A 23,237-nucleotide genomic window follows, 5' to 3' on the forward strand; every position below is an offset into this window, starting at 1 on the left:
CTGCGTCCTCACGTTGCTGCGTCGTTCCGCTGCCTGTGCTGGAGCAGCAGCCCATGAGCTAACGGCTAACCGCTAACTTTAGATAAATCAAATAAGAAGTAGCTTTGTTGAACCAAACCGCATCTGGGTGAATCCACAGCGAGAGTCACCGCCGGGATCGCTTTCCAGAAGTCTCTTCCGGTCTTCCTCTCTCCGCGGAGGAAATACTGGTGCGTATCCTGTACGTGACTGCCTGCTAACGTGCTAACTAGCTAGTGAGCGGATTGTTCTCAGCGTATTTTGGTCCCGGCGAGGCCCAATCTCCCAAAAATAAATCCCTGTGATAAAAGAAGAAACTGGTGTTGTGTGGTGTCGATGTACATGTTGTTTTTGTAGATTTATCTGTTTAGTTTTTTGATTTACAAACATCCGATTCCATTGAAAACACGTGTTAATGCTTTGATTGAATCTTATTGAAAACTATCATGAGCCTTAGGAAATGTGTGTGAATTCAGAATGCCCGTGTTTTTCGTTCTACACTCTCAGGGATTTGTAGTTTATAAACGTCATCACCTTTGAGTCCTTTCGTTCAAACTGTGATTACACATTTTGGTTTTTATCTCACGAACTAGTCACGATCTGCTGCATGAGGCTTCTTCAGCTCAACGCCTTCATCCCAAGTTTCCATATCACGCTTTCCCAAAATAGCAAAGAATACTGTTAAAATTGATCTGATCTGGTCTTGGGAGCTTGAATTGACAATGTGCTGTCACGGTGTAATGGTTTGGCATTACCCAAATCTGAAAGCTTCTTCGAAATAGTGTCAAAATGGCAACAAAAACGAGGCTGAGCGACACAAACGTGAGGAAAAATCTATGAAGATGTAATGAAAACGTAACAAAAAAGCGAAGAAAAATAAAATATCAATGAAAAAGTCACAAAAGAGTAACAAAAAAGCAATGAAAAAAAGTGACAATGTGGCAATAATGCGAAGAAAAACATTTGTTTAGAGGAGTTTTGCAGGTCTTAGCTTTCAAATGAGGTTTCACACTGGCTGTAACCGTTTTAGATTTGGGTAAGGCTGAACTGGAGAAAATGCACTCGGTTAAAGGAACAGGCCACCGTTTTTCCATACTGAGATATGTTCTTACCTGAGCTTAGACGAGTTGATGCGTACCTGTCTGGTCTTTGTGCCTGTGGAAGAGCTTTAGTCGCTTCGCCCCCGTTTGGAGCCATAGGAATACATTGGGAGAGGCCAAATGCTAACAACATCTTTGGTCATTGTGCGTGACTGAGCGCACACGCAAAGACCAGACAGGTACACATCAACTCGTCTAAACTCAGGTAAGAACATATCTCAGTATGGAAACACGGTGGCCTGTTCCTTTTAGGGTTGAAACAACGAATCGATTAATCAACGACTAATCGATTATTGAAATAGTCGACAACTATTTCAGTAATCGATTCATCGTTTTCTGGTTCACACACACTCAAATAGAGCAAAAAATTACATGAAAATGTAGTGTTTATGATGAAAACCTGCTTTGTTTTTAATAGTAGGGTCTGTAGGGTTTTGTACATTGTAAATTTCATGAATATCTGTCTGTGTCTCATCCAATCAGAAGCAGAATTAGCACTAAGAGCTTCCAGCAAACATTCACTTTAAAGGGGCTATACCTGATTGTACAAAGAAACAGGGTCGCTCAAATTTCTAATTGTTATTTTCTGGTCCAAACTCATCTCAAACTTTCCTAATGCATTTACAACATCGAAATTCGTCACAGGGACTGAGTTTAAACTGGTTTTCACAACTTTCAGAGAGGAAAACTGTCACTTAACTGTAAAAAATGACGTTTTATGACTGTTTTAAAGGCTTTAAAACCAGTGTTTTTGGGATAAATGTCTGCTTTCACCATATACTAAAGGACAAAACAAATTTTATTCCAAAAATCAAGGATAGCTCCTTTAAGTTTACTCCATCAACATGTCCACAAGCGGCGCCACTGTAGCGTTATGGGATGAATTTTTTTTTTTTTAAATTTCCTACACCATTCACAGCCAAGCGATTAATCTTAAAAATAGTCAATAGATTAAGCGACTACAAAATAATCGTTAGTTGCAGCCCTAGTTCCTTTAAGAGATTAATATCATCAATCTCCGTGGGGTCAAATAAAATACAAGTAAATCCTGTAATTAATTTGTAGAAAGCTAAATCTGTGTCTCTTTGTTGAGAATATAAAAACTACTTCCACTCTAATCCGATCCTCCTGTGTTTCCTGCAGAGCGATGTACAATGGGATTGGCCTGACGACCCCTCGCGGCAGTGGAACCAATGGCTACGTCCAGAGGAACCTGTCCACCCTCCGGGCCAAGCGGCCGCGGGAGGATCGCGTCCTGGACGACAAAGACCGCGAGCGCCTGGAGAGTCAGCTGAACCGCCAGCCCAACGCCGACATCCTGGAACACCAGCGCAAGCGGCAGCTGGAGGTGAAATGTGCCGAGCTTCAGGACATGATGGAGGAGCAGGGGTGAGACCACACTGGACTTTATTACAATGAACATCAGATCTATTTGAGATATTTGGTTTTATCCTGTCCTTATTAGGAATGTAAAGATTACCACTGTTTATAAAAGCCCATAACACTGATCGCAAGAAGTTAAGGCCTACAGTAAACCGCTGTCACGTCTAGGGCTGGGTACGTTACATTTTTTAGATACCGGTGCTTTAACGATACTTGGTTTTCAAAGCCGAAACTGAACTGATAAGAAAATATCTTTCTCAAATGTCGAGAAATGTGTGAAAATTGGGAGAAATATTGGTAATAAAACAATGAGCAAGAATTGGGGGGAAGAATTGAGAACACGAAAAAATGTTGGAGCAAAAATGAGAAGAAATTGGGTGGTCATTCGTCACTTCACTTCCCTTCATGCTTTTTTTTTTTTTACCTTCATGCTGTCCCTGGACCAAAAGAATCAAAACTTGGATCTAAAGATAGAAGCTCTTTTACGTTTTTTGTTTTGTTTCTGTTTTTGAGCTCTCTGTCCTGCTGTACGAATATGCAAAGAAGAGCAGAGCCCACCTAAGAAGAAAACTTAATCTGTCGTCTTTAAGAAAGCAGCAGCTGCATCACTGTCTCACCTGTCAGTATAGCAGTGCTTCCCAAAGTGGGGGTCGGGAGGCCTTGGGTGGGGGTCCCCAGATGATTTCAAGATGTAATGAAAAGAAAATTGCTCCTGTTTTTAGTATATTTTTGAGTGTATAACAGCATATACTTTGTGAAAACCATTCAAATGCTTCAAACAAACTGTTTAAACTTGATATTAAAATGTTTTTTCTTCCCTTACGTAGCATGCAACATAATAACTTTATACAATGGGGGTCCCGAGTTGTTTACGTGTCTTTTTTTGGGGTCCCAGCCCAAACAGTTGTGGAACCTGACACTGGTGGGAGCCGCATCTGCCCAACTTAACCAAACTCTGTCTGGAAAGAAAATACCTGGCCCTTCCAGCAAGTAGTGCCCCAACGGAGAGGATCTTTAGTGTGGGGGGGTCTTTAGTGTGTGTGTGGGGGGGGGGTCTTTAGTGTGGGGGGGTCTTTAGTGTGTGGGGGGTTATTGTCACCTGTCACGAGTTTGCGTCAATCCTGCTGTTGTTGAGAGGCTCATTTCCTTGAAAAGAATGTTTTAAATACTACAATATTTTTTATGGTGACGGGTGTTACTGTTTACATGTTCAACTAAGAGTTACCTCAGGATTTGTTGTTTTATTGTTTTGTTGCACAGCGTCTTTTCAGTTAGAGTAAGTTTGCCTTTGCAGATTTGGAAAAAAATTGAATCGTAGATCGAGATTGTTATCAAATAAATCTCGCCCAGCGCTACAATTTTGTAAATTTGTATGCATAATTGCCTTATTTTTATATTTTTATTGTATTATATTATTTTTTTTATATGAAAGCGTTAAATTATATAACATTTGCAAAACATTTTCCTTCACATTCATGTCAGTAATCCACACCAAAAGTTCCAAACTGATATCTCTCCATGTATTTATTTTTCCCTATTGATCTGCAGCGTCTCGCCTTTACTGACCTGAGACATCACGTTAATGTTTGTAATCTCAGGTACTCGGCCGAGGAGATCGAGGAGAAAGTGAACAGTTTCCGAATGATGCTCCAGGAAAAGGAAGAGCCGGCCCCGAAACCCAGCGAGAAACCAACGTGAGTACGAAACCGTCGAGCTCCAGTGGACGAGTGAAGGAGCCGATTTAAACCTGAGCTTTATTCACCAGGGTGACCGAGACCCACGCTCTGGCGGCCGCCAATCAGCAGAAGAACGACCGGCTCCGCGCCGCCTTCGGGATCTCCAAGGACTACGTGGACGGGTCCTCGTTCCACGCCGACCGCAAGGAGAAGGAGAAGGAGAAGAGGGAGCAGGAAAAACTGGAGCGAGAGAAGCAGCAGCAGCAGAAATACATGTGAGTAAAAGTTTCATCTTTTTAGAGACATTATTTAACCTCTTAACTCCCGCCTGAACCGAGAGCATTTTCTCCAGTTCAGCTTTACCCAAATCCTGTAGGCCAGTGTAACACCTCATTTGAAAGCTAAGATCTACAAAACTAAATTGATCTTTTTCCTCACATCATCAATTTTTTTTGTTGGGCAGTCATCTCATTTTTGTCAAACTTTCGTGACTTTTTTGTCACTTTTTCGTCAAATTTTTGGGGTTTTTTTTGTCCATTTTTTTGTCACTTTTTTGTCAGTTTTTGTCAAATTATTCGCTTTTTTTTTGTCAAATTCTTATCACTTTTTTGTCACTTTTTCTAAATTTTTCGTAAAATTTTTCTCACTTGTCAATTTTTTATACATTTTTGTCATTTTTTTGACCATTTTTTGTCACTTTTTTGTCACTTTTTCGTCAAATTAATCCCTTTTTTGTGTGAAATTCATATCACTTTTTTGTCAATTTTTTGTACATTTTTGTCGGTTTTTTAACATTTTTTGTACATTTTTTCTCACTTTTTTCACATTTTCACCCTTGTTTTCGTCTCAGTTTTGTTGCTATTTTCACACCTTTTTTCCCAGAAGTTTTTGGATAGAAAATGTGCTCGGTTCAGGTGGGAGTTAAGGGGTTAAAGCTCTATATACAGGATAAGCTCCTGTGCTCAAAGATCTGTGTGTGTTTGATTTCAGATTGGTTGAAGATTCAGACGACTCAGACGCTCCTCCAAAAAAGAAAAGTCGGAAGAAGAAAAAGAAAAACAAGAAACAAGACAGGTAATAAACGGCTCAAATGATTACAGTGAAGCTGGGCTGACGCTGTGATGACATCAACTCACTCTGAGTCTGAATCAATGGCCACTGCCTGCACGGCTTTATGACTGCAAAGCCTGGGCCGCCATTGCTGCAGTGCCTCCATATACGGGCGGCAAAACAAGCTAGTTTTCCATTAGAACGCATTGCACTTTAGACACGATCTAAACAACTGTAAAGCCTGGTGCCTCAGTGTTTAAAACTTTCTACAGCGGGATATTCCTCCTGTTTGGAAGCCTTTGTTATAATTTTGATGATTATAGCTTTGTCTATTTTCAAAATATTCTACTTTTCTGAGATTTTTAGTTTGGGGTTTTTACAAGCTGAGCCATAATCATCAAAATTATAACAAATAAAGGCTGTACATATCTCACTTTGCATGTAGTGGGTCTGTCATATATTAGTTTCATGGTTTAAAGCTGCCCCAAACCTTTTCCCGGTCCAAACCTGATCTAAATCAGTCTAAAATTGGTCTAAACCAGTATAATCCAGTCTATACCTGGTCTAAGCCAGTCTAAAAATTGTCAAAAGAAGCATAAACCAGTCCAAACTAGTCCAACCCTCATCTAAACTGGATATTTTGAGTATTACACACTGAGAAAATGGCAGGGACAGACAGAATTAGAAACAACACATGATTCAATAAAGTTTGCTCTACCAAACGGTTGAGCAAACTATTAAAGGGATATGTCTTTTTGAAATGTTCTCATCAGTAGGTGTCCGTAGTGAACTCTGCTCCGCCCCCCTCCCCTCACCTGGCTCTCCCCCGTCGCCCCTCACTCCCCTCCACAGGGTTAACTGTTCAGACCACACGCTGCTCTGATTGAATTCAATGAACTACGGAAATCTCATTAATCTTGCGTGAAACCCATTCATCCACACACAGTGCCTCTCGAAAGTATTCATACACCTTGAACTTTTGCACATTTTGTCATGTTTACAACCCTAAACATAAAGATTTTATTTTTTTACTGAACGTTCACACACAAGTAACAGACAACTGTGAAGTGAAAGCAAAATGATACATGATTCTGTTATTTTTCAAAAAATTGAAAAGTGAAAAGTATTCATACAGCATTTTCTGAGTGCATTAAATTCCTCATGACTCCAGAATGTTCACACCTTGGCCTAACGGTTAAATAGAGGCCACCTGTGTGTAATCTACTCTCAGTATAATTACAGCTGTTCTTTTAGGCCCTCAGAGCTGTGGTCGGAGTGTGTTGGTCACTAAACAACATCATGAAGGTCAAGGAGCACCAGAGAGGTCAGGGATAAAGCTGTGGAGAAGTTTAAAGCAGCGTTAAGTTATACAAAGATTTCCCATTTAGAACATTTCGCATTTAGAACATCATAATTCCATTTAGGGATCTATAATAATAAACGGGCGAGGGAGGTGCAGGTGCAGAGCTGGTCTTCTCCTGTATGCGAGTGTGGCGCACGAGGTGGCCCATCTAGAGACGGTTATTGGTAATTTATCGGTGCTCCTGGCAAAACGAGATCGCTTAGAGCAGCTTTAAGATGAAAAACAGAAATGAATGCACTTTTTAACCATATTTGTTTCACCTTTCACCAAGATTGTGGTGAAAATTGCTCAGTGTCAGCCCAACTTAACACACACTTTTGAAATAACCTTATTGTTAAGCTACATATTCAGTTTAGCCACTAATTACAAGAGTCCAGAACAAGACATTTTATAGTTTTGATCATTTACAGTTCATTCAGTCACAGCATCAAAACAAGAGTCTGTTTATTTAATATCTTTGCACCGTTTCCCACAGTTCAGAAGACGAGTCCTCTCCGTCTCAGAGCAAAGACAAGAAAAAAGCCAAAAAGAAGAAGAAGAAACGGTAAAAATAAAGCTCTTTGTAGCAACTCCTCATTCCCTCCTGTCGGGCATTAACCGCCATTTTGATTTGTCTCTTTCAGAGATTCATCTGAAGAAGACGACAGGTGAGTTTAGACCGTCTTTGTGCTTGGAAGTGTCTGGATCTGATATTATAAATAAACATTATTGACAGTAATGGTTTGGTAATAGAAGGATGAGCTTTGTGTCTGGTGGTTTTGAAAAGCCTGTGTTTCTTGTGTAGCTCCTCAGATGAAAAGCAGAAAGTGTCAAAGAAGAAGAAGAAGAAGAGCGAGAGTCCTCCTCCTAAATCTAAGGCGGCGCGGCAGAAAAGCGTGTCCTCCAGCTCCGAGCGCAGGTAAACCTCCTCTAACCTTTTTTCCACTTGTTTAAATCCTCCAGACTATCCTGTTCATGGCCAGAACTGATTTGTGTTTGTGTAAGTTTTGTTTGTGGAGTCTGAGCTTGTACCAATACGTTTGTTTTAAACAGCGAGTCCCCTGCTCCAAAGTCCCGCCCACTTCAGGAAGTGAAGAGGAAGGAGAGCGACAGAAAAGGCCGGTCTCCAGAGCGAAGGCAGCGAGAGGAGCGCAGCCCCCCGCTGCAACTCGCCGAAAAGGTAACTACCAAAGAGCTCGCTGACATCCTCACCCTGTCGGCCCTTTCGTTTCCATTTCCCTTAAAGGAAACAGGCCACCGTTTTTCCATACTTTCAGAACACCCCATGACACTGCACAACAAGGGTAGGCAAGTGTTCTTGGCGGAGGGACGATTTTCTTTGTTGTAAATAGACCGAGGGCCGAAGCCGCTGATTATTAACCCAAAGCAAAGCACAACACTGGAAAAATGACCATCTTAAATTAGATAAATGACTTAAAATTGCTTGAATTAAAGTTCTTCTATGTTGAATTTGAGTCGGTTTGAACTAATCCAAGATACAAATGCTAACGCCAGTGGAACAAGAATAAAAAAGAGAATATCTACTACTAGAGGTTTTATCTTCTCTAAGACCAGACCAAATCTACTCAAACCTTAGATTTATTCTGTTAATTCAAGTAGATTTATGTCATTTCTTTCTTAAAGAGGGGGTATTGTGCTTTTTTCAATCACATAGCACCAGTCTATATCACACTACAATGATGACCAAACCTTCTGTTGGTCTGTAAATGCAGTAAATTAGAATAACTGCCTTGTATAAAATTGCTCTCTCAAAATGGCTGTAGTGAATGTCTTGAAATAGGCCTCTGTCTCTTTAAGAACCTCTGACCCTTTCAGACACGCCCCCTCCACACCCTGTCTGTGGCATCAGTGGGGAGGGGGTTCTGCTGAGGAGCAGTGGTTGGTCACTCGGCTGGTGACGAAAGCTCGGAGGCGTCTCCAGGAGGTGGGGGCGTTCCTAGGAGGACTCAGGCAAACCTATCCCTAAAATGGCCGCCATCAGAGTTTTTACAGATTACTCAAAAATACGTGAATGTGCCAAGGCAACACTTCAGGCATGTTTTTAATGAGGGAGTGACATAATAACATGATGTAAAGCTTGAAAAAGTCGATTTTGCATAATACCCCCCCTTTAAGATGTTAAGCTCCCTTTGTTTTTAGTCTGGTTTTGGTATAAATTACTAACAAACGTTCTCATTTGTCCAGAAGCGAGCGAACGCCGAGCGCGAAAAGGCCCCGCCTCAGCGCCGCCAGGACGACTCCTCCCCGTCCCCCGCCCCGCAGAAAGAGCGAGAGCGAGGCAGGCGATCGAGGAGCAAGCCCCGCGAGAACGAGAAGCGGCGCGAGGAGGAGCGCGGCAGGAGGTCGCGGAGCCGGGAGGCCGACAAACGGAGACAGGACGAGCAGAGGCGCGAGGGGTCGAGGGGCCGGGAGCACGAGAGGAGGAGGTCCCGGAGCGCCGAGAGGGCGGGGGGCAGGAGCGGAGACAAAGCCAAGCAAGAGACGGATCGACGAGGAGGATCGAGGGGCGGGGAGCGGCCCAGATCCAAAAGCCTGGAGCGGGATCGGCACGAGGCGGGGAAGAACGCAGCCGGCCGAGGCGCAGACGCCAACAGGAGGTCGAGGAGCAGGGAGAAGGCGAAGCAAAACGTCCCGCAAAGGAACAGGCACGACTCCTCGTCATCGCCGTCCCCACCTCCGCCCCCTCCTCCTCAGGCCAGACCGGAGGCGAGACGGGCGGAGGGCAGGGAGGGGGTGAAAGCCAGAGACGAGGAGCGAGGAAGGAGGCCCCGGGAGCAGGAGAGGAGGGATGTGGAGAAGCCCAAGCAAAGCGCTCCTCCCCAAAGATCCCGGCAAGACTCATCGTCGTCGTCGTCCTCGCGTTCGCCTTCGCCTGCGCCTCAAGCCAGGCCGGAGCCGCCGCGGAGCAGGTGGAGCGAGGACAGGGTGAGGAGTAAAGGTGCGGAGGCGGCGAAGGTTCAAGCGGTCAGGGGGAGGAGATCGAGAAGCGGCGATAGGAGAGATTTGGGGAAGCAGAAAGATAAAGCTCCTCAGAAAACCAGGCGGGATTCATCATCCTCGTCGTCGTCGTCGTCCTCCTCATCTCCATCCCCTCCCCCTCCTCCTCCTCCTCCTCCTCCCGCGAACCAAACCAGGCGAGAAGCCCCGACGAGAGCGAGCAGAGAGCAGGACCGCAAGAAGTCTCCTTCCCCGTCCCAAGAAAGGAGGTCCAGGAGCGCGGACAGGAAAGCGAGAAACGAGAAAGTCGCTCACAACAAAGCCAGACGGGATTCCAGCTCGTCTCAGTCTCCTCCTCCGCCTCCTCCGCCTCCTGCCGTCGCCTCAGCTGCCCCGACGAGGCAAAGGTCCGGGCGAAGTGGAGAGAGGGAAGGAGGCAGAAAGGCTAGGCACGATTCGCCAGCGGAGAAACAAAGGGACACAGGGAGGAGGGAGGCGGAGCCGGTGAGGAGAGAGGCGGAGGCGGTGAGGTCGCAGCCGCAGAGGAACGAAGAGCGAGAGGCGCCCAGGTCCAGAGACGTGCGAGCGCCGTCGGACAGACATCCGAAAGAACCGGCGCGGGACGAAAAGGCCAGAGAGACGAGGGACGCGGAGAAGAGGAGGGAGGCGGAGGCGGAGAAGAGGAGGGACAAAAGAGGAGAGAGTCCCAAAAGGAAACCGAGCGAGAAGAAGCCTGAGAGCAGCAGCAGCAGCGACAGCGACAGCTCCTCGTCGTCCTCCTCTTCTTCCTCGTCGTCGTCGTCGTCGAGCTCCTCGTCTGAAGATGAAGGTAAAAGTCTTCACAGTTTGGTCCAGGCCCTTAACTCTTCATTTATGTTATAATGTAGATCAAGTTTCAGTTGTCACATGACCTGCTGTGATGGAGAATGTGGAGAGGTTTGCTGAACTTAAAGGAACAGGCCACAGTTTTTCCATACTGAGATATGTTCTTACCTGAGCTTAGACGAGTTCATGTGTACGTGTCTGGTCTTCACGCGTGCCCTCAATCACGTAAACATAGCACAGACGGCGTTAGCATTTAGCCTCCTCTCCTCTATAGCTCCAAACCAGGTCAAGATAGAAGCTACCAAGCTCTTCCACCAATTTTTTGTCACTTTTTTGTCACATTTCCATATTTTTTTTCGTCTCAGTTTTGTTGCTCTTTTCACAGCTTTTTTCCAGAAGCTTTTGGACTGGGGTAAAGCCAAACTGGAGAAAATGTGCTCTGTTCAGGTGGGAGTTAAGGGGTTAAACAATGTGGGTTTTCTAAGCGGATAAAAAGGGAACTCTATTGTAGAAGTACGTTGACATCCGTGCAGTAAAGTGAAGATACTGGATAGGAGAGGAGGCTAAATGCTAACGCCGTCTGTGCTGTGTTTACGTGACTGAGGGCACACGTGAAGACCAGACAGGTACAAATGAACTCGTCTAAGCTCAGGTAAGAACATATATCAGTGTGGAAAAACGGTGGCCTGATCCTTAAAAACTATTATGGACATAAATATTAGTCAGATCAGTTCATTAATGCTGCGTTCTTGTGGTCCACGTTTTTCCCTGTTGAGGTGAGTTTAGTGTGAGCTGTCGTCATCCTCGGAGTGACCGAGTGAAATGGCCGACATCAGTGCTAGCGAAAAGTAAATTTACGTGATAATTACCGTTTAGCTTATGAGATGATATGATGTCACATCTCGGGAAAACGAGCTCCATGTGAACGCGGCGCAAAATCTTTTGCCATTGATCATTTAAATATATGCAAAATATATTTTTTTTAGAAGTTCAGACTCAGGCTGAAAGATATATCGTTATCGTGTCGATATCAAGATACGAACATTCAAAATATTAAAATCGAAAAAGCAAGATATAAACGATATAGATTTTCATCAATAAAACTGCACTCTTTTGTATTGTGATTTTATTTTTCTGAAAAATGCTTGATTTTCGCCGAACCCATGGTTGTATCGTAGCGATATCGAGATATCTGACATGAATATCGAGATATTAAATTTTGTCCATATTGTTCAGCCCTAGTTCGAACCATGTTTTAATGTCGTGAAAGACAGACCTCGAGTAGTGTTTAGTAATCGTTGGCTGTTTCTTCTGTGTCAGCGCTTCATTGCCGTTATTTATTTCTTAGAGACTTAATTTCAAATTATGAAACATGAAATATCAAAGTTACTCCCAAAACAAATGTAAGTCTCTCTTTAAGCCCCATATGCATCATGACATGTTCACTTTAACAGGTTTAACTTTTCATCTTAGTAATATTTCACTTGTTTCTCCATGAAAATGCTCACCATGTGATGAAAACATGTGTATTTGTGTTTATTCTGCTTTGTGGTTCATATTGTTAGAATGCACTGTAGTTCATTCTGAGTGTTGTTCATTACTTCTTCTCTCTGGACATTCGGTTTCCGCTCCAGCCATGACCTCGAGCGCTTTAGGGACAGTGTGGAGGCTCAGATACAGCCTGGGAGTCGGTCTTTGGGACAAACATTTGGAATGATTTGACTGCGTGACCTGTTTTATTAACCTTAACTGTAACTGTGCCTTTCTCGTCCTGTGAAGGAAAACCGTCTTCAGATAAAGACCGAACGGCAGCGATCGGAGCCGCCGTCCAAAGACACTTCGCCAACGGTCGAAGGGAGAGCCCCGAGGCCCAGAGGGACCAGCGGAGCTCGGGTCAGACCACGGCGTCGGCCCGGGGCAGAGGGCAGGAGCGGTACAGCCCGTCTCAGATGGACAGTCCCAGCCCACCTCCTCCCGCAGCGCCGTCCCCGCCCAGACGAGCCCAGAGGTCCTCACCCACTCCACACGCCGAGGAGCGAGGCCGGAGAGAGGCCGACAGGAAAACCAGGTCAGATCCCCCATCTTTTTTAAAAGTCTTTATACCTGACCTTTTCCTTATCTGCAGAGGAACGTTCTTTTAGTCCCATAATAGTAAAAGTAGAAATGTATGCGGTCAGTCTGCATCGTAGTAAATGTTGTCTGGTCAACCCAAACACTCAATATGTGATGAACCTTTTTTGGCACATTTTGATTTTTTTGATACATTTTGATATAGTGCCTTTAAGTGACAAAGGCTTTTCTTCTAAGTAATGTAATAGAGCATTTCATTACTTTTCCCCCCCTTAATCACTGCTTTTTACCAGCAGAGGTCACCAAAACCATTCTCAAACACTGCCTTTCTCACATGTGGGGCCTGTGCCAGTGTACCCGTTATAAATATAATATTCACGTTCAAAAACAGAATAGTTTTTAAAGGAATTTTCTTTGGTTCTATCGTGCAACATGAAAGACTATAAGGGCCTGCATGAAGTAGATAAAAATAAAAAATGTAATTACCAAAGGGACATGTTGATCCTTTCTCTCACTCATTCACAACAGTTCTATAGTGAAATTCTTAAAGGATCTGTATCCTGCTATTTTAGCCATCCCAAAGTAAAGTATTGGCATTTATATGATATATTCATCAATTCAGCTAACTCAGTAAAAGAAATATATCAAAGCAATAAGTGAAGTTACTTCACGATGAAGTTATAAGGAGTTGACATCTGCAGCACAGCTTCATAAATGGCTAACACACACGCGCTAACACACGTTAAGATTGACTCACAGGTGTCCAGAGTAGGTTAGAAAGAGCTCCTTCACAGCTTTCAGTGCAAACATGACGTCTGTTCAGACGCTCAGGGGTGCGTTTGTTTTCGGTGCAGGGGCAGCCGGACGCCTCGGGCACTTTAATTTATTTATTTTTCAAATCAAATCAAATTCACTTCATTTATCCGTTAGGAACTTCATTTGCAGGAGAAGTGTCAGTACGGGCTCGATAAAAACAGTACATCCACAGACATACAACACAATCAACATCCATCCATCCATTTTCTTCCGCTTTATCCGGGGCCGGGTCGCGGGGGCAGCAGTCTCAGCAGAGACGCCCAAACTTCCCGATCCACACACACCTCCTCCAGCTGTTCTGACCCCGAGGCGACACCAGGCCAGCTCGGAGACATAGTCCCTCCACCGTGTCCTGGGTCTTCCACGAGGCCTTGTCCCACTAGGAAACGCCTGGAACACCTCCCGCGGGAGGCGACCAGGAGGCATCCGGAACAGATGCCCGAGCCACCTCAGCTGGCTCCTTTCGACGTGAAGGAGCAGCGACTCTACTCCGAGCTCCTCCCGGGTAACTGAGCTCCTCACCCGATCTCGAAGGGTGCGCCCAGCCACCCTGCGAAGGAAACTCATTTCGGCCGCTTGTATTCGCGATCTCGTCCTTTCGGTCATGACCCAAATCTCATGACCATAGGTGAGGGCGGGAACGTAGATCAATCGGTAAATCGAGAGCTTTGCCCCGACTCAGCTCCCTCTTCACCACGACAGACCGATACAGCGACCGCATCACTGCTGACGCCGCACCGATCCGTCTGTCCATCTCACGCTCCATCCGCCCCTCACTCGAACACAATCTTTGATAGACCAAGGTCCACACAGTCAGCAGACGGCAACAGGGCGTAGTGAGAGTGTAGAGTATGTTTTTAATTAATTTTTGCTTTCTTACAAGAGAAATAATGAAAAGGCTGTTTTTTAAATTAAACACTCTGAGGAAAAAAACGTCGGAGTGTCACAGCTCAGTGGTTTTCCTGGAGAGGGCGGAGCTGCTGGATTCAGGAGGATTGCTTAGAACTGCGTGAATGAAGTCAAAAACCACTCTGGGGGTGTTTTTAATAAGGAAAGAGCATAACAACATGACTAAAAGCTCCAAACAGTCGATTTTGCATGATATAGGACCTTTGAGAGTCTGGTGACTGAGGCCTCAGCTACATTTCCAGAGCGGAACATACTTAACCAAACAGGAAGTGGAGTAAACCAATCAGGGAAGGGCGGATGTTCGTCGTTGATGAGGTTTTATTAACAGGATTATGAATCTCGAAGCTCACCTACTGTCGATGTGTTGCTCTCCACTTATGTTGCATCTCACGTGACCATAAATAAAGTAATCTGATTATTTAGGACTGATGTACCTCTGTTTAAAAACATACAGGGGGCGTCGTTCTGCCGGGCGACTGAAACTGTTTGTTTGTGTCTCCAGGTCCAGTCCTCAGAGCCGACCGTCGCCTCCTGCTCAGAAAACCTCCTCTCCCCCAAAGCGCCGCACTCCTCCCAGACAGTACCAGGACCCGCCCGCCCCGAGAGCCCGGCGCCCTTCACCCCCGCCCAGGGGCTGGTCAGAGCGGGACAGGGACAGAGAGCGGGACCGGGAGCGGGACAGAGACAGAGACAGAGAGAGGGATCGCGATCGACAGCGGGACTTCGACAGACGAGACAGAGACAGACAGAGGGACAGGGAACGGGACGGAGAAAGAGAGCGAGAGAGGAACCGGGAGAGAGACCCGGCGCGGCCCATTCGCAGGAGCAGGTCCCGCTCACGAAGTCCCAGACGAACCCCGCCCCTCAACAGGTAACGAGCACAGACACTTTTACATTTACTGTTTATGCAGGACGACAAGGAGGACATTTATCTCCCAGTTTTAACGGGATATTCTAGACATAATTTTAAAGAAGTGACATTATCAGGTCTGGAGCTTCACTGATCATGTGACTCCATCGGCCACATTCAGACCCTCTTGATTTTGTTTACACCCGAGTTTATTCAGCTGGAACGCTCTGAGGTCGTTCCAGACACTTGAAAATTACAGCTTCCCGCTGAATAAACTCGTATGTAAATTAGAGGCCGGCCGATATATCGGGCCGATAGCATGCTAATGCTAACGGCAACTAATGAAACCTTGGACAGACACTGGCTCTGTCCGAATGTCCACCCTAGTCCCTAACCCCTCATTCACTACATAGGCCCGCACTATATAGTCGACTCGAATCGCCAACAGTAACTGATTCTGTTGGCGATTCGGACACAAGCCACGACTTTCTCTGAACTGCGTGACGTCACGCGCGCTGCAGCGTGCAGATTTTTTTTATTTATTTTTTTATCTGAATTTATTTATTGTTACAAACGTTTATTTTATGAAACAGAACGACTGTTTTGGCACTTTTACAGGCGTTTTATTTGACATTTAAATTTAAATTAAAACTATCATCACGAAAAAAAAAAGAAATCACCCCAGCGTTAGCTCAAAGATGTGCCGAGAGTAGGTCACAGGCCGGTGTCCGAAGCGCCAGCAGATTGAGTGACTACATCTGCTAAAAGTTCGCTAAACTCTGGGAATAAAGCATTACTGCAATAAAGACCAACCAAACTCAGAGACAGTGGAATATTTATGGATAAATACGAGTCAGACTTTATATTTAACATGGATTTTACATGAATGGCTTGGATTATTGGAGAGGAAGCTATCGGTCATTTAACAGCTCAAGCTAAAGGTTAGCAGCTAACGTTAGCATCTTTTCACCGTAACCGTTTATATTAAAGTAATTTATTCATGCGAAATACGCAACACACGACTGAAACAGCTGATTTAATTCAGTCGTGTTGTTGTCGCTGTCAGGCTCTTCTCCGACTCTCGCAATGCATTGTGGTCTATATTGACCCGTTTAGTGACCATCGATGCTCACTACTCTTCGAGATGCATTGTGGGAAATTGATATAAAAACAAACAGCTCTGTGTGATGATGTCATCAGGCCGCGCTACTCAGTTTACTTGTGCAGGTGTGCGGGCTGGCCAGCAGGGGGCAGGTGTGAAGCAGAGACCTCTCCTTAATGGAGGAATACTTGAAATCATTTGTACTTTTATCACTGTTCAGAAAACAGAAAATATTCAGCATCGTTTTTTGATTAACAAATATATAAATAAAATAAATAATCGTTAGAATAATCGTGATTTTAATTATGACTGAAATAATCTTAATTATTTTTTCAATAATCGAGCAGCCTTACTTCTTCACGTGATGTTGTTCTTCTGTCTTCTTCACGTGATGTTGTTCTTCTGTCTTCTTCACGTGATGTTGTTCTTCTGTCTTCTTCATGTGATGTTGTTCTTCTGTCTTCTTCACGTGATGTTGTTCTTCTGTCTTCTTCACGTGATGTTGTTCTTCTGTCTTCTTCATGTGATGTTGTTCTTCTGTCTTCTTCACGTGATGTTGTTCTTCTGTCTTCTTCATGTGATGTTGTTCTTCTGTCTTCTTCACGTGACGTTGTTCTTCTGTCTTCTTCACGTGATGTTGTTCTTCTGTCTTCTTCACGTGATGTTGTTCTTCTGTCTTCTTCATGTGATGTTGTTCTTCTGTCTTCTTCACGTGATGTTGTTCTTCTGTCTTCTTCACGTGATGTTGTTCTTCTGTCTTCACGTGATGTTGTTCTTCTGTCTTCTTCACGTGATGTTGTTCTTCTGTCTTCTTCACGTGATGTTGTTCTTCTGTCTTCACGTGATGTTGTTCTTCTGTCTTCTTCACGTGATGTTGTTCTTCTGTCTTCACGTGATGTTGTTCTTCTGTCTTCTTCACGTGATGTTGTTCTTCTGTCTTCTTCACGTGACGTTGTTCTTCTGTCTTCTTCACGTGATGTTGTTCTTCTGTCTTCTTCACGTGATGTTGTTCTTCTGTCTTCTTCATGTGATGTTGTTCTTCTGTCTTCACGTGATGTTGTTCTTCTGTCTTCTTCATGTGATGTTGTTCTTCTGTCTTCACGTGATGTTGTTCTTCTGTCTTCTTCACGTGATGTTGTTCTTCTGTCTTCTTCACGTGATGTTGTTCTTCTGTCTTCTTCATGTGATGTTGTTCTTCTGTCTTCACGTGATGTTGTTCTTCTGTCTTCTTCACGTGATGTTGTTCTTCTGTCTTCTTCACGTGATGTTGTTCTTCTGTCTTCTTCACGTGATGTTGTTCTTCTGTCTTCTTCACGTGATGTTGTTCTTCTGTCTTCTTCACGTGATGTTGTTCTTCTGTCTTCTTCACGTGATGTTGTTCTTCTGTCTTCTTCACGTGATGTTGTTCTTCTGTCTTCTTCACGTGATGTTGTTCTTCTGTCTTCTTCACGTGATGTTGTTCTTCTGTCTTCTTCACGTGACGTTGTTCTTCTGTCTTCTTCACGTGATGTTGTTCTTCTGTCTTCTTCACGTGATGTTGTTCTTCTGTCTTTTTCATGTGATGTTGTTCTTCTGTCTTCTTCACGTGATGTTGTTCTTCTGTCTTCTTCACGTGATGTTGTTCTTCTGTCTTCTTCATGTGATGTTGTTCTTCTGTCTTCTTCACGTGATGTTGTTCTTCTGTCTTTTTCACGTGACGTTGTTCTTCTGTCTTCTTCATGTGATGTTGTTCTTCTGTCTTCTTCACCTGGTTTTTTGTCTGCTTCAGATCCAAGATGTCGGCGTCTCCTCAGCCGCAGCGCAGGATAACCAGCCGCTCCGCTTCGAGAGAGCAGGGCCGCGACCGAGCGCCACGAGAAGCCGAGAAACCCCGAGCGCCCCCTAAAGAAGCCCCGAAGCGCTCTTCCTCCTCCTCCTCTTCCTCTTCATCCTCTTCCGGATCGTCGTCTTCCTCTTCCTCGCCCTCCCCGGAGCGCCCGCAGCCCGCCATCCACAGGAAGCCTCCCCCGGACCCCGACCGCCGCACGGACGACCAGAAAGTCCGCGGCAACCACCCCTCGCCAGCCCCGCCCCGTGAGAAACGCCAATCACCCGCCGTCAGCCAATCGGAGAGCGGCGGCAAACAGCGAGGGGAGGTTCAGCGAGGGGAGGTTCAGCGAGGGGAGGCGCAGCGAGGGGAGGTGCAGCGAGGGGAGGTACAGCGAGGGGAGGTGAACGGGAAACAGGCCAAAACGGACACAAAAACGGGGAAGAAAGCGGAGAGCAGCAGTTCATCTTCGTCGTCCTCGTCCTCCTCCTCGTCGTCTTCATCGGCGTCCTCGGACAGTTCGGACTCGGAGGCGGAGCAGGAGAAAGGGTGAGAAACAGAGACACAATGAGCCGGTTTCACGATACTGTTAACCCATAAACACATGAAGTTAATAATCCAAAGAGCAGCTCGTATCCATTTTCATGATGAGGGGAAGAGTCCCAAAAGAACCATGTGTACAAACGAAAGTGAAACATGAGCGCATGGAAATCAGCCGATAGTTTAGGAACTCTTGTGTAATTATCGTGATTCATGAGACACAAATGTGTTATTATAGAAAATCTGTTGAAAATTATTCAAACCGATTCTATTGCCAACACAATAATTAAATAGATGTAGCTGATTCATGAACTTGGACACACCTTTTATACAAACCTCAGCAAGAACAAAAACAGCTGTTTTCCTAGAGAGTAGTTTAAAGGGGGGTATTATGCAAAATCGACTTTTTCAAGCTTTACATCATGTTATTATGTCACTCCCTCATTAAAAACATGCCTGAAGTGTTGCCTTGGCACATTCACGTATTTTTGAGTAATCTGTAAAAACTCTGATGGCGGCCATTTTAGGGATAGGTTTGCCTGAGTCCTCCTAGGAACGCCCCCACCTCCTGGAGACGCCTCCGAGCTTTCGTCACCAGCCGAGTAACCAACCACTGCTCCTCAGCAGAACCCCCTCCCCACTGATGCCACAGACAGCGTGTGGAGGGGGCGTGTCTGAAAGGCTCAGAGGTTCTTAAAGAGACAGAGGCCTATTTCAAGACATTCACTACAGCCATTTTGAGAGAGACATTTTATACAAGGCAGTTATTCTAATTTACTGCATTTACAGACCAGCAGAAGGTTTGTCATCATTGTAGTGTGATATAGACTGGTGCTATGTGATTGAAAAAAGCATAAAAGCCCCTCTTTAATGCATAAAAATCTCCCATTGTCTCTACGGGGGTGGTTCCCACCCTTTATTGTCTTGGGTACGCCTTGGGCTTTTCAGTGGTCGTCCCTGTACCCCCTACCTCAATGGTATTGCAATTTATTTAGAAAGTAATTACTTGAAAGTGGTATTTGTAAGAAAAAGGACAATGCTGTGGTAAAATAAACCTAAAATTCTCCCAAAGCAGCACATTTAACTGCAAAATATAGCTTTTCCAATGAAAATTATGTTCAATTTCCCTCGTTTTGAAATCTGAAATAGTTCCAAGTACCCCCTACTAGGTCCCCGTACCCCTAGTTGGGAAACACTGCTCTACGGCACCGATACTGGTAGCGGCATCAACGGCATGAACTGCAGAGAGACACAGCTCAGGTGGGGGAAACTGTCCACGGAACAACTAATAGTCGTAACTGCACAAATCTGGCCTTTTTAAAGGAAAACCATCAGAAGTCAATAGGAAACGGGACTTTGTTAGTGTATGACTAAAAGTTGTTCTGTGGACAGTTTCCCCCACCTGAGTTGTGTCTCTCTGCAGTTCATCCAGGGTCATCATAGGCTTCTTGGTAACAGCTGTGGTCAGAGCTGTCCTTGTTCGGTCAGTAAGTTTAGGAGGACGGCCGGGTCTTGGTAGGTTTGCGGTGATGCCAGACTCTTTCCATTCCTGGATGGTGTATTTAACTGTACTTTGAGAGATGTTCTATAACCTAACCCAGCTTTACTTCTCAGTAGCTTCATCCCGGACCTGTCTGTTGTGTTCTTGGACTTCATGATGCTTCTGCTCCACAATAGTCTCTTAACAGACCTGAGACCATCACAGAGCAGCTGTATTTGAACTGACGTTAGATTACACACAGGTAGACTCTGTTTAGTCAGTGGGTCAACATGTGATTATTCAGAAATCATCAGGAAACTTCTGAAGGCCATTGGTTTCACTAAAAGGAAAGGGGGGCGGGACTTTAGCACATCACACTCAGTGCAAAATCATATATACATTTCACTTCACGATTGTGTGTCGCTTAGTGTGTGTCTTTCACATCAAATTTCAATTAGATATATTTATGTTTATGGTCCATAGTGTGGTATAATGTCAAAAAGCTAAAGGGGGGCCGATACTGATGTAACCCACTGTATATAGGTATGGGTGATGCAGATGTTAAACCCCTAATGACCAGTGATCACATCTTTTTTTTTGCCTACATAGAAGTGAGCAGCGTTTGCCTCAAAGCCACCGTTTTCTTTTCATTCTCCAGACGTTTTCCTCTTTATCACGCGTCTAACCCTGATGTCGTTTTCTGTTCGACAGGAAAAAGGCCAAGACCAAAACCCAGAGCTCGGGCTCCTCCTCGTCTTCATCTGACGACGAGAAGAAGAAAAAGCAAAAAGGGTGAGACGCCGCTTCAGCATCACAGCACAAAGAAAATAAATCATTGTTTGTCTTCTGTTAACTTTATGAAGACCTTTTGTAATAGTTCTTTTCTCAAAACCTTTTTTTTTTTTTTGTGTGAATGTTTTTTCATTATTGTGAGATTGTTCTTTGCCTGTTCCAGTTCTCCGGGTCGTCAGAGAGTTCCGGCTGACTCGCTGAGAGACTCGCGCTCCCTCAGTTACTCTCCGCCCAGATACATGAGAGGCGGCCACAGGTCAGTGAGCGAACACACAACGCAGTATTTTTACCCACGTTATAAATGCTGAACCACAGATAAAGCCTTAAAGCTTAAAGCTGACTTTTTGTTGACAAAAATTCAATAAAAATGTGACAAAAACTCACCAAAAAAAGTACAAAAACTCAACAAAAATGTGACCAAAAAAAAAAAAAATACATAAAAAAGGTGACACAGCAACAACACGAGGAAAAAGATCAGTTTTGTGGGTCTTAGCTTTCAAATGAGGTGTTCTACAGGCCTGTATAACAGCCAAAGAGGACAGAATGCATTTGGTTTAGGCGGGTGGTAAGAGGTTGAGTAATGATCAGTCATTGAAAGTGCAAGGGACCAAGCGACCACATTTCATAAGTTTATTGTTTATTGTTTATTAATGGATCCAGATTAGTCTTTACCATATAATAGTAAAGGCTACTCTTCCTGGCGTCCATGAAAATGCTACATTTAAAATTTACAAAACATCATTACATGTACAAATACATCGTTAAAATCCTTAAAAATCCCGTTCCTGAACACCACCAGAACATGCTAATACAATATTACAGTACACCTAATCTGGGATATTGTTGTTCACTACATTATGTCCCATAATTTAGGATGTGTTTTTTTTACCATTCTTTTAAAACAGCTTTTGAACGCTAAGGCTGTTAAAGAATAAGGGAGCTTGTTCCACAGAACCATCGCTCTGTACAGAACAGTTCTCTTCAGAGCATTTGTCCTCGGCTGTGGACGTGTAAAAAGGCACCGTGAAGCCAGACGAGTATTTAAACTGTGCCTTTTACTGGTCAGCCGTAGTTGGGAGAACAGACCTAAGGGTTTGTGAAGAGTGTAAACATTTTTGCAGAACACTATAAGACTGCAGGCCACTCTTTCCTCTACTTTAAACCAGGAGAGCCTCTCGTGCATGGCACTGACACTGGTCCTGAATGGGCATCGCAGAGACGAGCTGCTCTGTTCTGGATTAATTGTAATTTTACAAGGTCCTTTTTAGAAGCACTTGACCAGATAATGGAGCAGTAGTCCAGAGGTGAGAGTGCAAGTGACTGAAGAACCAACTGGGTAACTGGAATAGTTAAAAAATAAGTACATCTTCTTATATTAGAGATGGCTCTACTCATTTTTACAACAGTGTTTTTAATTTGTGGTGACCAAGATAAGGTTGAATCAATAGTGACTCCCAATAATAAGTGCAAACAGAAAATTACAGAAAACTTTCAATAAAGTTTTCCTCAAAGGTTCCATATCGATTTCTTGTTCTGAATGTAAATGTTTCTCCCTCTTCACCCGCGGCGCCTCGTCTTCACTAACCCCCTCTCTTCCCGCAGGAGCGACGGCAGGACGTCCCCGAGCCGCCCGTCCAGCGGCCGACACAAGAAATGAGCCGCGGGTCGTTTTCTGTTGGGACTGAACTCCTCCTCACGTTTTTACTGGAGACGTAACGGACTCTGACGCGGAGCCACGCGCTAATAATGATCCCGGATATTTCTTTTGTCGTCATTGAGGTTCGCCCGGTGTTTGTGGTCCGCCCTGTAGATAACCAGCCGTTCGCGCCGCGGCTTTTCTTTCGCGTAACAGAAATGAAGTGATTTTAGATTTGGCAAGAATCCGCAACTCGTACATTATTTCTTTGTTGAAATGTTAATAATGATAATAAAAGGTAATTGTACATTTTTTATTGGTGTCATTATTTTGGGGATTTTCAATTTCTTTGGAAATATCAGGGTTTTTAGATTAGTTTATGAATAAAGCAAGAATCTATTTGGTTCAAGCTTCTCCTCAGTTGTAATAAGTTATAGAATAGATACAAAATTGACTAAATTATGTTTATTTGTAGAGCACAATTCATACACAAGGTAATTCAAAGTGATTCGTAGTTTCATAAAAGTATAAGAAAGCAGATCAAATGAGTAAAAAATCAACATTAAACTTAATTACAGGTAAAGGCAAGAGAGCAGATGGACTTTCAGTCATATTCACGGGTAAAAAACTGTTTTCATTCTGGATTTGAACATTCAGAGCCAGGACTGTTCCAGCAGGGTTTCTACTGGGTATTAAAAAGTCTTATGTGCCAAGATTGAGGCCTCAAATGTCATTAAAAAGAATTTAATTGGATTCAAACTGGCAAATCTATTTGTTTTGGAAAATGACATTGTTCGATTAATTTTCCAGCACAAGTTAATCAAATACCAAAATGATGGTCGCTGCTTTGTAAATGTAGTTCATATTAGGAGGATAACAGGAG

At 44.1% G+C, this 23,237-nt stretch overlaps 1 protein-coding gene across 1 annotated transcript; it reads left to right on the forward strand.

Moving 5' to 3' along the window:
* Positions 1 to 22,661, forward strand: srrm2 (serine/arginine repetitive matrix 2). Its single transcript, XM_079564364.1, has 17 exons — positions 1 to 209; positions 2,262 to 2,507; positions 4,100 to 4,195; positions 4,267 to 4,452; positions 5,168 to 5,251; positions 7,066 to 7,134; positions 7,214 to 7,237; positions 7,375 to 7,488; positions 7,623 to 7,749; positions 8,775 to 10,356; positions 12,132 to 12,420; positions 14,650 to 15,018; positions 17,868 to 18,234; positions 18,310 to 18,455; positions 20,638 to 20,718; positions 20,882 to 20,974; positions 22,321 to 22,661. Exons 2-17 carry the CDS (start codon positions 2,266 to 2,268, stop codon positions 22,373 to 22,375), a joined length of 3,924 nt encoding a protein of 1,307 aa, XP_079420490.1. The 5' UTR covers positions 1 to 209; positions 2,262 to 2,265; the 3' UTR covers positions 22,376 to 22,661.
* Positions 22,662 to 23,237: the final 576 nt, after the last annotated feature.

This window comes from Gobius niger, assembly GCF_951799975.1.
Source record: "Gobius niger genome assembly, chromosome: 10".
In the NCBI taxonomy this organism is placed as follows: domain Eukaryota; kingdom Metazoa; phylum Chordata; class Actinopteri; order Gobiiformes; family Gobiidae; genus Gobius; species Gobius niger.

Coding starts and splice junctions, on each gene's coding strand:
- srrm2 (XM_079564364.1), top strand. CDS start 2,266: ATGTACAATGGGATTGGCCTGACGACCCCTCGCGGCAGTGGAACCAAT. Junction 4,453..5,167: donor CAGCAGCAGCAGAAATACAT/GTGAGTAAAAGT, acceptor GTTTGATTTCAG/ATTGGTTGAAGATTCAGACG. Junction 18,235..18,309: donor GCGGCAAACAGCGAGGGGAG/GTTCAGCGAGGG, acceptor CAGCGAGGGGAG/GTGAACGGGAAACAGGCCAA.